Genomic DNA, 14,969 nt, shown 5'->3' on the forward strand with positions numbered 1-14,969 from the left:
TTCTTTTTTAATTTTTTTATATTTATTTATTTATTTATTCTCCCTTTTGTTGCCCTTGCTGTTTTTTTTTCACTGTTGTTGTAGTTATTATTTTTGTTGTTGTTGATATCGTCGTTGTTGGATAGGCAGACAGAGGAGGGAAAGGCAGAGAAGGTGAGAGAAAGACACCTGCAGACCTGCTTTACCACCTGTGAAGCGACTCCCCCGAAGGTGGGGAGCTGGGGGCTCGAACCGAGATACTTACGCCAGTCCTTGTGCTTCGTGCCACGTGCGCTTAACCCACGGCACTACCGCATAATAATTTTGAACCACGGGCGTCAGGCGGTAGTGCCGCGGGTTAAGCGCACTTGGCTCAAAAGTGCAAGGCCCGACATAAGGATTGCAGTTCGAGCCCCTCCCCACCTGCAGGGAGGTCGCTTCACAAGCGGTGAAGCAGGTCTGCAGGTGTCTGTCTTTCTCTCCCCCTCTCTGTCTTCCCCTCCTCTCTCCATTTCTCGCTATCCTATCCAACAGTGATGACATCAATAACAACAATAATAACCACAACAACGATAAAAAAAGCAACAAGGGCAACAAAAGGGGAAAAAATACCCTCCAGGAGCAGTGGATTTGTAGTGCAGGCACTGAGCCCCAACAATAACCCTGGAAGTAAAAAAATAATAATAATAATAATTTTGAACCATATTTCATAAAGTCCATTTGGCTAGAATGGCCCTAATTCGTTTAATGAGCTGTTGGAGCCTGTTTGCTAAAATATTCAGGATTTTACAACAATATTTGTGACTAAAATAGCTAAGCAATATTTGTGGTGATCTTATTGTTTCAAAATTAATGTTGTATTAACAGCATTAATTTGGAGAGTCTTGGTCTTCTTCTGAAATGTCTGCTCTAAAGGTTTGCTAGAATTTTGCTGTGAACCCAGTGAGTCATATACTTTGGGGAAAGCAAGTAATTGTAAGGTTATTGGCAGAAAACTATAACAGGATTGAGGTGCAGGATTAAGGTTTCCTACCTTAGAGGTCTCTTCCCAGTTGTGGTTTATCATGCTAAAGGGTTGTTTTTTTTTTTGGGGGGGGGGTTAGAGAGAGCATGTCTTTCCGTATCCTCACCATCTGGATGCTGACCTTTTGTCCCCCACCTTGGATGTCACAGGTGATCACCAGTACTTTGACCAACCAGTCAAAACCAGCAGATCCCATAATTCCCTCTTGAGGCCTGAAAACTTGCTTTAGTTGCTCACTGAACTCATGGAAACACCTTTGTTGACTTATTACAGGGGATGTGATAAAGGAAACAGATGAGGAGCGGGGCTACATAACTGAGGTCCAGAAGAGTCCTGAGCACAGGAGCTCAATCCTCCAGGCAAGTGAATGTGTTTAGCCCTGAAGTTGTCGCTTAGGGTATTATTATTCCTATTATTGTTGTTATTGTTATTGATGTTGTTGTTATTTAACTTGATAAAACAGGGAGAAATTGGGAGGGAAGGGGAGATAGAGAGGAAGAAAGAGAGATACCTGCAGCACTGCTTCACCACTTGTGAAGCTTCTCTCCTGCAGGTGAGGACCAGGGACTTGAACTGGGTGGGGTCCTTGCACATGGTAACATGTGTGCCCAACCAGATATGCAACTACCCAGTGGCCCTGATTAGGGGTTTTTATGGAAAGGCCACATCATATGGACATTATCACCTATTAACTCAGTCTCTAGTCCCTCTCCCCTCCAGGATGATGGAGAGGGGGTGGAGGGTTGAGATGAAAGTCTTAAGCTTCTAATCATGGCTTGGTCTTTCTGGAGATTATCATCCATCCTGAAGCTACCCAGGAGCCCACTAAGACTTAAATCATTATCAGAAAATTTCTGCTGTGTTTATTTGCTTTTTTTTAATATTTATTTTATTTATTTATTCCCTTTTGTTGCCCTTGTTGTTTTATTGTTGTAGTTATTATTGTTGTTGTCGTTGTTGGCTAGGACAGAGAGAAATGGGGAGAGGAGGGGAAGACAGAGAGGAGGAGAGAAAGATAGACACCTGCAGACTTGCTTCACCACCTGTGAAGCGACTCCCCTGCAGGTGGGGAGCCGGGGTTCGAACCGGGATCCTTATGCCAGTCCTTGTGCTTTGCGTCACCTGCGCTTAACCTGCTGCGCTACAGCCCGACTCCCTATTTGTTTGTTTTTACCAGGGTATTGCTCAGCTCTGGTTTATGGTGGGGTTAGGGGTGAACCTGGAACCTCAGAGCTTCAGGCATGAAGCTATTTTGTATAAACATTATACTATCTCCCAGCCTCAGAAAACTGTTTCTGTCACCAAGGAAACGTCAGGGGATTTAGGATTTACAGGAGCACCCTGTACGTTACTTCTATCACCCTATGGCTCAGGAAATTACAAGGGTTTTACGAAGTCAGTCACAGAAGCTGGAGACAGAGACCATGTATAATACATAGTTCTTATTCTGTCACAACTCTCTACTAAATTCCTATTGTGAAGAGTTGTTCAGTGCCCAAGACTGCATCTTACTGAAATTTTAACTTTAAAAAATCACTAGTTCCTGACTAGAAAGAACCAGTTTCCAGCTATAAACAGTCTTTTCTGAAAACTGCCATTTTTTTTCACTTCTCTCCATCATAACCAAGGCCTAATGAACTCTAAGGAATATAATCTATACTACTTCCTACTTCACTGTCAAATCTGTCCTCTCCTCCTCATTATCTTTCCCCTTTAAATGTCTTTAAAAGGGGCCAGATGGTGGTGAACCTGGTTAAGCGCTCACACCACAGTGTACAAGGACCCAGGTTCAAGCCCCTGGTCCCCACCTGTAGGGGGAAAGCTTCACGAGCAGTAAAGCAGGTCTGCAGGTGTCTATCTTTCTCTCTCCATCTCGATCTCCCCCTCCCCTCTCAATTTCTCTCTGTCCTATCAAATAAAATAGGGTGGGGTGGGGAATGGCCACCAGAAGTAGATTCATAGTGCAGGCACTGAGTCCCAGTGATTACCCTGGTTGCAATAATAATAATAATAATAATAATAATAATAATAATAATAATAATAATACCTTCTGCCCAAGATACTTCTTTACCATCAGCAGGAGCTGTGGACACGCACTAGAACAGTTCAGAACTGCTGGGCCATTACCATCCACAGGAGGTGGGCGGGGGTACACTCCACCACTCTGTAGGCTCAGGAGATGCTGATAAGTTCCCTTCCTAAGGTATATGGCAACTTCGGTGATACCTCCTCACTGGTCCAACTCTCCCTCTGTTTTCCTCACTCCCAATGTCTGGCAACAGCTCCCAAGAAAACACCTTCCCTGACAACTTTCTCTCTCTGCTTCCAGGAGACACTGAGGCTAAGAGGCCTCTATGAGATGCAAATTCAGTGAACAGTAAATGAAAATCACTCAAGCCAGATGGTTTCCTTTCTGCTAAGAAACAGAACCCTCCCTAGCAGCAGATTCTCTTGTAGTCGAGAGCCATGTCCTGCATCATTTCAAGCAGGGAAAGTGAGTGTCACTGGATAGTTTCTTCTCAGGGACTATGACAAAGGGCAAGAACAGCTCACCTGGCCTTCCAGAAAGTCAGGTGAGGAGTGTCAAAGACTTGATAGGTGGTTGGGCAGGTAGCTTAGTTGGTAGCACACAGGATTTGCATATGTAAGGTGCCACATGCACTCTGGCATCTATCTATCATCTATCTATCTATCTATCTATCTTTTTAATCATCTTTTAAAAAATATTTATTTATTTATTCCATTTTGTTGCCCTTGTTGTTTTATTGTTGTAGTTATTATTTATGTCATTGTTGTTGGATAAGACAGAGAGAAATCATGAGAGGAGGGGAGGATAGAGAGGGGGAGAGAAAGATAGACATCTGCAGACCTGCTTCACAGGTCACCTGTGAAGCGACTGCCCTGCAGGTGGAGAGCCGGGGGCTCGAACCTATCTATCTCTTTTTAAAAACATTTTAATTTACTTATTACTAGATAGAGACAGAGGGGGAGGGGAGACGTGGAGGGAAAGAGACAGAGACACCTGCAGTCCTGCTTCACTACTTGTGAAGCTTTCTCCCTGCAGGTGGGGACCAGGGGCTTAAACTTGGGTCCTTGCACACTATAATTTGTGCACTTCACCAGATGCACTACCACCTGGTCCCCTTTATGTGTGTGTGTGTGTGTGTGTGTGTGAGAGAGAGAGTGTGTGTGTGAGTGTGTGTGTGTGTGTGTGAGAGAGAGAGAGAGAGATTCATGAAACTCTCATATGATTTAAATAATAAAATAAATATTAAAAAAATGAAAAGCCTAATAGACATGCCTTTTTTCCTCTGACATTTCTTATAACACACACACACACAAACACATACACACACATATACACACACACACACACACACACATGTCAAGTGATATACTAGATAAACTTTCCTGAGTCCAGCAGCCTTGGGTGCCTTGACCCCTCTTTTCAATGCCTCTAATCACTTCATTTCTCCTCCATATTTCTGCAGCCCTACTTGGCCTGTTTCCCTCAATTCCAGGCCAAGACCATTTGTTTTGCTCCCCAAAGCACAGTCAACTTGAGTCATTAAAAAGGGATATAAGACAGTGGCTACAGAGGGGTTGGAGGTCAGGTACAGAGCTTTTGTGTGAGAAAGTCTTTGGTTTTGTTTGAGAAAATCCATGGAAGAGGAGAGAGTGAAAGTATGGTCTAATTCTGGAGGTCAATCCAACTAAGAGAGAAGAATACAAATATTAGAAAGAAGGAAGTCAATTTAGAAAATTGCAGACATCAGGCATCTCTATAGAAATGCAGCTCAAACAACAAAGCATCACCCAGGTTTGCTTGGAGACTCAAGCCTGAAGCTGACCAAGTGTGCATCACTCATTACTAGGTTCCAGGAAGTCAGCTGCAGGGAAGGGAACACAGATGTGCTTCCAACAAGTCTAGAAGGTGGAAGATTTTATAGGGCCAACTTCCAGTTTTGTCAACAAATTAATGAAAAGGAAAGCAAGAGAGAAGACTGTTTTAGACTAAATAGCCTTAAATACCAATGCTAACACATCTGGTATGTGCAATATGACAACACTGGCTCTTGGTTTGTAAAAAGACATGGGAAAATCACTGAACTTTGCACCAAAGTAAAAGACTCTGGGGTGGGTGGAGGGGAGAGTACAGGTCTAAGAAGAATGACAGAGGACCTAGTGGGGGGTTGTATTGTTATATGGAAAACTAAGAAATTTTATTCATGCATTGTATTTAACTATTGCATTTACTGTTGAATGTAAAATATTAATCCTCCAATAAAAAAAAGACATGGGAAATCAGATAAATGTGACTACTAACTGGATAAAGCATTGATTGTCCTTTATTTCCGGTGTAATAATATTTGGCGATGTTAAAAACAAAACATTCTCTATTTTAGGGATGCATGCTGGAATGTTTATAGATGCAGTTATAGATCTGGAATTTGCTCTAAAATAATTTAGCAGGGTGGGGGAGGCAGGAGGGGTGTAGGAGAAACAAAACAGGTCATACGTTAGTAATTGCTGAAGAGCGCGCCCAGTATGTGGGTGTCCATCAGACTACCCTCACAACTTTTATATATATTTTGTTCACTAGATCTGAATCAGAAGCTGCAGAGCCTAAAGACAGGACTTGACTGCAATGTAATAGATTATTTCTTACAAACATGATGTGAGGGGGAGGGGTCCGGTGGTAGAGCAGCACATTAAGCGCACATGATGCAAAGCGCAAAGACCAGCATGAGCCCCCGGCTCCCCACCTGCAGAGGGGTGGCTTCACAGGCGGTGAAGCAGGTCTGCAGGTGTCTTTCTCTCCCCTGTCTTCCCCTCCTCTCTCCATTTCTCTCTGTCCTGTCCAACAACGACAGCAATAACAACAACAACAATAATAACCACAAGGATAAAACAGCAAGGACAACACAATGAGCACCACCTCGGCCTGCTTCACTTCAGACTGTGTTCAGAGGCATCAGTCGTGGAATGTCCGCCCTTCAGCCTCATTATTACGGTGAGACCTTTCCTCTCATAGGACTAATTCCATTCCAGGTGGTTCACTTCCTAACAAAGTCCCAAAACCTAGAAAAAGACCAGGTCCCATGAGATAGAGCATATGTTCACATGTATCCATAAATTAGGGCAAAATATATACCTGAAAGCAAAAGTGCACAATAGTCTGTAGTGAGTCAGTATAAAGTTCATAATGAAATAGTGTCCACTCAGACTTAGATACCCTCCTCACCTACTTCCTATTACAGTTCTCTCACTCCAAAGCTAACCTTATCAAAGCAAGGACTACAAAAGCTGAATAAGGGCAAGAGACTGGCATATTTTAACGATGACTCTTAGTCACTATCAGGCCACCCCATCAGCTGGGGCCCTAATTGGGGAGTCCTGAGATTCCCAAACAGACATGATGGGCCTAGACCTCAAATAAATCTCTTTCCATTGTTACCAGTCATCTATATCAAGAGCAACAAAATAGACCCCTTTGTGGGCCCCCAAAGGACCTTGCCCTCAACTTGGATCAACAACGGTAGAGAATGTTCCATCCTTCCTTCAGAGGATGGACAACATACTCTATCTTCCACCTGAGGAAGATGGGTCCTGATATTGGGGCAGCTTGGAATGTTCCTACTCATGACCACAGAATGTGAGCTCAGATCTACAGGGATGCAGAGATCACATCAGCTCCTAAGCTGAATATGGGCCCCAGATGACATCAAATCGATGGGGTTTACCATTAACAGTATTTATACACCTTTCCCATATTTAGGAGCTACTTTCTTCCCTGATCCAGCTTTCTGGTCCTTTTTCCAGCCATGACATCATGTCCCCAGACAATAACTTAGATCCACCTGCATATCAGATTTCAGGTTCGGAAAAAAAAAACTAGTATAGCCAGAGGCCCTTGGAATATAACTAAAATATGCCTACTAGCTATCTACAAAATGGAGGACACCCACACACACACAACTCTTCATCTGCACTATTCCAGCCTTTAGGTTCATGATTGGTCAACAATTTATTTGGATTTGTATGTTAACTCTCTTTTCAGCCACCAGGTTCCAGATGTTAGCATGATGCTGACCAGACTTCCCTGGACAGACAACCCCACCAAGATGTCCTGGAGCTCCACTTCCCCAGAGCCCCAGCCTACTAGGAAAAGAGAGAGACAGGCTGGGAGTATGGATCAACCTGCCAACGCCCATGTTCAGCAGGGAAGCAATTACAGAAGCCAGACCTTCCACCTTCTGCACCCCATAATGACCCTGGGTCCATGCTCCCAGAGGGATAAAGAATAGGAAAGCTATCAGGGAAGGGGATGGGATACAGAGTTCTGGTGGTGGGAAATGTATGGAGTTGTACCCCTCTTATCCTATGGGGTTTTTTTTCTTTTTTTTTATCCTATGGTTTTGTTAGTGTTTTCTTTTTATTAAAAAAAGAAAAGGACAACAAAAAGGGAAAAAATGGCCTCCAGGAGCAGTGGATTTGTGGTGCAGGAACTGAGCCCCAGCAATGACCCTGGAGGCAAAAAGAAAAAAAAAAACATGGTATGGGGAAATAACATATTACTTCTACAAAAAAAGATTGACAAATTTGACTTAGCTAAAATTAGAAACAAGGAATAAGCTTGAATGGGAAGGGCAACACTTAAAGCAAGTACCTAATATCCAGAGATAAAGAATAATAATAGAGAATTTCTACAAATAACAAGAAAAGAAAAGCAATATATTATGATAGTAATCATATGTCATCTCTGCTTGGAGGGCTTCTTCATTATGGGCATACTTGGGGAATCACAAGAAGTCCTTCTTACCACCCCAGTGTAGCCAATGGCCTGCTAGACACTCTCTCCCAGGACAGTGGATTTTGAGTGTATGAAGTAATTCTAGGTTAACAGCTGGTGGAGGGAGGGGGTCCCACATAAGGCCTTTAAGAAATTAAGTGAAGGGACTGGATCAGGCTGTGGTTCACCTAGTTAAGCACTCACATTACAGAGCACAAGGATCCAGGTTCAAGCCCTTTGTCCCCATCTGCAGGAGGAAAGCTTCACAAGTGGTGAAGCAAGGCTGAAGGTGTCTCTCTGTCTCTCTCCCTCTCTATCCCCTCCCCTCTCCATTTCTCTCTGTCTCTATCCAATAATAAATAAGTAAATATTTTTAAAAAGAGAGAGAAAGAAAGAAATTAAGTGAAACCATGGAGAAATAGCTTAGTTGGTAGAGTGAGGGACCCTCATGCTTAAGGCTCTGAGCTTGTCTGGCTGTTTGAAAGTTCATGTGTGTTGTTCTCTAGACTCCACATATGAGTGAAGCCATCTGGAATTTTCTCTCATCTCCCTACTTATTTCACTAGGCATAACCACTTCCAGTTCCATGATTTTTTTTTTTTTAAACCAGAGCACTATCCAGTCTGGTTTACGGTGGTACTGGGGATTTAACCTGGAACCTTTGATACATTTGGGCATGAAAGTCTTTTAACATAGCTATTATGCCATCTTCCCAGTCCCCCAACCTTTTTTTTTTCACTTTTTTCCACCAGAGCTACTACTGGAGCTTAGTGCTTATATGACAACTCCACTGGCTCATGTTCTTTTGATAGAAGATTAGACAGAAAAAGATAAGGCAGGGGAGAAAGAGAGAAAGAAAGAGAGAGAGAGGCCCACAGCACTTCTCCATCATTCCTAAAGTTCCCTCCTGCTGGTAAGGACCTCTTTGAACTCAGGTCCTCACACACGGTAATGTGCACTCTACCAACTGCACCATTACCCAGCTCCCTTTAATTATACTTTCATGTTCATTTCTCTATTTTACTGTGGTCTTAACACTTTTCCTTTTTCGAATTAGTTGAGTTCGTGTGTGTGTTTCATGAGCTAACACTTTGTTGATAATCCTTTGTCTATAAACTATTTGCCCTGTGAACTCCCACCCTGGGTTGTGGACTCTATATATCTGGGGACACCTTTTCCATGGCACTAATTTTCTGTGAGTGTTTGGTGATTCTTGGTTGTGGACTCAACAGTATTTGCTGCCTGTCTATAGGCACAGCTTGTGTTCACTGTGATGCATGCAGACACCAGTGAGTTGCATTCCCAGCTTGGAAAGCAGGCCTGAGAGAGAACTTCCTCACAGGACCTGTGCCCTGGCATGCTTGTGGCCTGGGCTGGAGCCCTGGCACTACATCAGAGCATGGGAGCTCCATGGCTCCATGGGATCTCCCCCCCCCCCGGCTCCCCTACCCCTGTCTGCCCAAATGAAGAAAAAAAAAATGACCCAAGAGCAGTGAACTATACATAAGTGAGATCTTGGACCTACAGGAAAAGGTACTCAACACACTGAGGTGGTTCTATTAGGGGAGAAAGGCAGCCTTGTCCCCAGTAACAACACTCTATAAAACTAAGACTTAGCAGAATAACTTACATATCTGAAAATTCAAAGCCAGATTCTTGGGCCAGGCTGCTGGGCCCAAAATCCATATAGTTACTGTGATGCCCCACTGTTTGCACAAAGTGTCCTGCTGCCCACCAGTCCACTTCCAAGTCCTAATCTCCAGTGACCAAACAACTCACAGATTTAAACTGTATTTCTCTTTTACTCTTAAAAAAAAAAAAAAGTTGACAGTAACGACCTGCAAGCTACAGAAATTGGGATGGGTTTCAGCGTCCCACCACTCCAGACAGCATTCTACATTCCTCAGACACCTTCCTTTTCCCTTCTTAGGAAAAAGTCCAAAAATATGGAAGAGGATCTCAAACAGAAGCAGGTGCAGGCCTGGCCCCTTTAGCAGGTGAAGGTGTTAAGGAAATAAATTAGGGGGAGAGGAGGCTCTTAGCTGATGTGGTTCCGCTCTATCTCACAGACCCAGCGGTAGGGCCTCAGGCAGAAGTCATCATTCCAGGGGCCATCAACCGTGAAATGGGCACAGTCCTCACCTCCTCCAAGTCCATGCCCGTACCAGTCATCTGGCTGATCTGGCTTCCAGTTCCTATAGAGACCAGACAGATAAACAGGGGTTCCCAGGAAGTCAAAGCTCCTTGCACCCGGGGACTAGAAGGTGGCATACACTCACTTGAAGCTCTTCTCATAATCAGTCCCATCCACCCATCTCCAAGGCCCATTTTGGTCAGTGAGGCCTATCCAGGTGTTGACAGGACCTGCATGGTGCTGGACAAATCTCTGGGGGGCAGGAAGAAAGGGGTGGGCAGTCACCTCTCCTTAGATCACCAAGCTCCCAGGTGAGCCCTGGCAGGGCTCTCACCTGCTCTTCCATGGAGCCCACCACCACCAGGTGGGCATCCTCCAGCTTGCAGTAGTTGTCAGCCTCAGGCCAGGGCTTCCCAGACCGTGAGAACCAGTAGCAGCTGCCCTCGTACTCCACCCAGTTCACAGGGCAACAGGACTTTTCAGAGGCTAAGGGGGCAGAGGAAACGTGAGGGGTCTGAAGAGCTGGCTGAAGGTGAAGTGGCAGGAAAGGGGGAAGGAGGGGTGGCAAGCCCCCCCCCCCCCCTTTACCATTGCCGTGGAGGATGGCCATCTGGCAGCTCAGGCCTCGCAGGTCAGACACAAACTGCTTCACATGGAGCAGCAAGGAGGAGTGATCTGGGGAAACCAGGGTGGGGAGAGCAGGTGTTAAGGAGGTCAGCATGAACACTGAGGTTGGGAAATGTTTGTCATCTGCAGGCTGGGACCAGCCACAAATGCCCCTGGCACAGACACCCAGTTTGGCCCAAGAGCCAGCCTCCTGCGTCCTGCTCAACCTCTTTCTGCTCTGACCTTCTTTCAGGTTGCGCTGCTGTTTCTCCAGCTGGGACTCCAGGGACTTCATCTTTTTGCCCACACTTTCTCCTGGGGGGAGAGTTTGTTCAGTGCCCACCCCCGACCTGGCCCTGCCTTTCCATGGCCTTCAGCACCCACCCCCACCCCCACCCCCTTACCCAGGTGGGTCAAGTCCTTGACCTCAGCCTCCGTGGTCGCAGTGAAGTTGCTGAAAGTCTCTGTCAGTGCCTGTAGCTCCTCCTTCAGCTTGGAGTCTGGGAAGAAGAGGAGGTGGGCAAGACAGTTGGGGGGGGGGGGGTAATCCACCATCACAGCAGCCAGCAGCGCTACTGCCATATTTGTCTGTCCCTCCCCACACACACACACACACACACACACCTCCCCAGGCCCCAACACGGCACCCTTTCCAGCCCTTTCCCCAGGGCACCCACTTTGGGATCCAATCACACAGATAACCACCAGCAGCAGGAGGCTGAGGCCCAGCGACAGTAGGAAGAGGCGGGGTCCAGAGCAGAGTCGCTGGAGGAGTGACTGTGGTGGAGGCACCCCTGCAAAAGGAGAGGGAGTGGGGGCTCAGGGACACTGAGGAGCCTGAGGCAGCTCCAGGGCCCAAGATCCTCTGGAACCCCAGGGAGACCTGTATGAATGAAGAAATCCTGGCCGTGGATGAGCCTGAGGGGCTCAATGGGGGGCGGGGGTGGTGGGAGGGAGAAAACTTAGTGCAGGTTTGACCTTCCCCGGCCCTCTCCAGGCCCCTAGCCTTTGCTGACACCTTGTGGCCTGACTGTGTCACAACAGTTGATGAGCTTCACAACCTTGATGTTGGGAGTTTATGGACTATAGACTGTCGGTGAGTGGTCCACCCACCCCCACCCCAAGATAATGTCTTCCCCCCCCCATGAATCCCATTGTCCTTTGGTTGGATTCAGGAAGGGACGGTGGAGGCCCCAAGCCTGTGAGCTGAAGGAATATGAGGCCTGCCCTACCCCCATCAGAGTGCACTGCCCACTCCAAGCTCCAGAGAACCCCATCCTTCCTCAGCCAGAGAGCTCTGCTCCCATAAGAAGGGGCCTCAGCCTTGTCGCAGAACCCTTCCTTGCCACCTTGTCCAGAAGGGTCCCCCACACCACACACACTCACTCGCCCACACATCTTCTTCCAGTCACTTCCACACACCTGCCTATCCCCTCCCTGGGGTCCTGAGAAACAGGTGACATGATTAGTTTGGGGAGATATGCAAAAGCATTGAAAGTTGCCAAGAAAAGGATTCCAGCCCCTGACTCTGCGCCTTGCCTAAAACAAGGCCTGGGGGACCCAAGCTTCTTGGTGGCCCAGAGATAGAGCCAGGAAGTCCAGAAAGAGGCAGGAGCTAATGTAAGGGGGCAAGAACGCCCTCCAATTTCAGGCAGGGGGGCGGCCTCCCCTCACCTTTTCTGATCTGATGCTCGTTTTCCTCATTGTCCAGATGCTGAAGGTCCTGGTACTCCTTTGTCATGGTAGAGCTGGCTAGGCCTGGGGCTTAGGTTGAGGCTGGAACGGAACAGCAGGGCTGTGAGGTCTAAACCCTTCCTGAATGATAGGTAGCTATGTCATAGAGACCCTTTTTTTTTTGCCTCCAGGGTTATCGCTGGGGCTAAGTGCCTGCACCATGAATCCACTGCTCCTGGAGGCCATCCCCCCCCCCCTTTTGTTGCCCTTGTTGTTGTAGCCTTGTTGTGGTTATTATTGTTGTTGTTGACGTCATTCGTTGTTGGATAGGACAGAGAGAAATCGAGAGAGGAGGGCAAGGCAGAGAAAGGGAAAGAAACATAGACAGCTGCAGACCTGCTTCACTGCCTGTGAAGCGACTCCCCTGCAGGTGGGGAGCCGGGGGCTCGAACCGGGATCCTTCACACCGGTCCCTGCACTCTGCACCATGTGCACTTAACCCGCTGCGCTACCCCTCAACCCCAGAGACCTTTCTTCTTTCTTCTTTCTTCTTTCTTCTTTCTTCTTTCCCCAGGCCTGACACTCCAAATCCGGCATCTAAAGTTTTCCCACCAAGCCCTCAACCCTCCATTCCTCCCTACCCATCCCCCACTCACCCCCTCAGTCTTCCCCTTTTTACTTGCTGGAGGTCTTGAGGCCGACTCCTGGGTCCCTCAGTGGTCAATGGATGTCCGGTTAGTGAGAGGGCTAAAAGCTGGAGAACCCGGCTGTATGGAGAACCCTAGACAGTGGCAAGAGGGGTGGGGCAGGTCCATACAAGGGTCCTGCAACCCTGTGCTCTAGTCTTTGCATCTGTGTGTCCTAGCAGGTCGAACCTGGCATCTCCAGTGTCCAGGACTTTGGACAGTAAACAGAGAGAAAATGGAATTGGAACTCAGCAGATGTGTAGGGTAGATGTAGATGTGGGTGACCTCTCCTTTTCTCTGCAAGAACAGGTGGGGGTTCCTGCTTTGGCCCTCCACCTCCACATGTATGCTCCCTCACTCTTCATTGCATGGGAGGGGGAGATCAGCAGCGACACAGCTCAGGAAGGACCACAGGGTACAGTTTGCAATTTATCCCTCTGCCCCTGCCCCCTTCACTTCCTGCCTCTGAATTTCCCAGAATTGCTTGCATCACCAAATATCCCTCACCAGGATCAGAGGAATCCAGCCTCTGCTCTTGCCCAATTCAAGCCTGTGACCCTGATATCTGAGTCTAGGTCCCAGCTTCCCATGGGCTCAGCCATCAGGGTCCCCAAATCCTGCCTGCCTGGCTCCAGTCCTCCCAGCAGCAGGGAACAGAGCTGGGGGTGGGGGAGAACAGATTTCCCCATCTGGGCTGGTGCCACCACCTCCCACTGACTCTCTTCAAAGCTTTGCACTCATTATCCTCTCTCAGCACGGCCAGAGCAAAGAGCATGTCTTCATTCACAGCTAAGGAAGACTGATACCCTAACAAGTAAGGTTGTAGCCAGAGCTACACTGCAAGAAAACAGGACTAGTTGGGGCTGGGCTGTGGCATGACTGGTAAAGCACACATATTAAAATGCACCAAGGGCCCAGGATCAAGCCCTCAGTCCCCATCTGAAAGGGAAAGTCTCTCTGTCCTGTCAAATAAAATAGAGGAAAAGAAAAAAATGGCCACTGGGGGATCAGGTGGTGGTGCATCTGGTTGGGTGCACATGTTACAGTGAAAAAGGACATAGGTTCGAACCCCCAATCCCCACCTGCAGGGGGGAAGCTTCAGAAATGGCGAAGCAGGGCTTCATGTGTCTCTCTATCTCTGTCTCTCTCCTTCCCTCTCTATCATCCCCTTCCCTCTAGATTTCTGGTTGTTTCTAAAAAAAAAAAAGTGTGGGGCCAGGTGGTGGCACACCTGGTTAAGAGCACACATTGGAAGTCAGGCAGTAGAGCAGCGGGTTAATCACATGTGGCACAGAGCGCAAGGGGCAGCGTAAGGATCCTGGTTCAAGCCCCTGGTCCCCACCTGCAGGAAGAAAGCTTCATGAGTGGTGAAGCAGGGTTGCAAGTGTCTCTCTCTCTCCTTCTCTATCTCCCTTCTCATTTTCTCTCTGTCTCTATGCAATAATAAATAAAGATAATTTTTTTTAAAAAAATGGTCCATAAGTACACGTGTCACGAAGTGCAAGGACCAATGTAAGGACCCTGGTTCGAGCCCTGGCTCCCCACCTGCAGGGGTGTCCCTTCACAGGTGGTGAAGCAGGTCTGCAGGTGTCTGTCTTTGTCTCCCCCTCCTCTCTCCATTTCTCTCTGTCCTATCCAACAACTAATGACATCAACAATAACAATAATAACCACAACAAGGTTATAATAACAAGGACAACAAAAGGGGGAAAAATGGCCTCCAGGAGCAGTGGATTCGTGGTGCAGGCACTGAGCCCCAGCAATAACCCCGGAGGCAAAAAAGAAAAAGCCTCCAGGAGCAGTGGATTCATGGTGCAAGCACAATAACCCTAGAGGCAAAAAAAAATAAAAAGGAAAATAACTGTTAAAAAAAAAAAAGGGAGTTGGGTGGTAGCGCAGCGGGTTAAGCACATGTGGCACAGAGCACAAGGGCCAGCATAAGGATCCCGGTTCAAGCTCCTGGCTCCCCACCTGCAGGGGGGTTGATTCACAAGTGGTGAAGCAGGTCTGCAGGTGTCTATCTTTCTCTCCCCCTCTCTGTCTTCCCCTCCTCTCTCCATTTCTCTCTGTCCT

The 14,969-nt window shown here is 47.2% G+C and overlaps 1 protein-coding gene across 2 annotated transcripts; it reads right to left on the minus strand.

Moving 5' to 3' along the window:
- Positions 1-9,571: 9,571 nt before the first annotated feature.
- LOC103112310 (asialoglycoprotein receptor 1) lies at positions 9,572-13,213 on the minus strand. 2 transcript variants are annotated; one of them, XM_016188051.2, is made up of 9 exons: positions 12,890-13,213; positions 12,211-12,312; positions 11,214-11,330; positions 10,941-11,036; positions 10,780-10,851; positions 10,519-10,605; positions 10,265-10,416; positions 10,076-10,182; positions 9,572-9,991 (listed from the first exon to the last, which is right to left on the minus strand). In XM_016188051.2, the coding sequence occupies exons 2-9, from the start codon at positions 12,275-12,277 to the stop codon at positions 9,835-9,837; spliced, it is 855 nt and encodes a 284-aa protein (XP_016043537.1). In that variant the 5' UTR covers positions 12,278-12,312; positions 12,890-13,213; the 3' UTR covers positions 9,572-9,834. The 2 variants fall into 2 exon arrangements, with proteins under 2 accessions (XP_016043537.1, XP_007521776.1); XM_007521714.3 differs by having other exon boundaries at positions 12,867-13,212.
- Between the last annotated feature and the right edge of the window lie 1,756 nt (positions 13,214-14,969).

The sequence above is a fragment of the Erinaceus europaeus genome, chromosome 12 (assembly GCF_950295315.1).
Source record: "Erinaceus europaeus chromosome 12, mEriEur2.1, whole genome shotgun sequence".
Lineage (NCBI taxonomy): Eukaryota > Metazoa > Chordata > Mammalia > Eulipotyphla > Erinaceidae > Erinaceus > Erinaceus europaeus.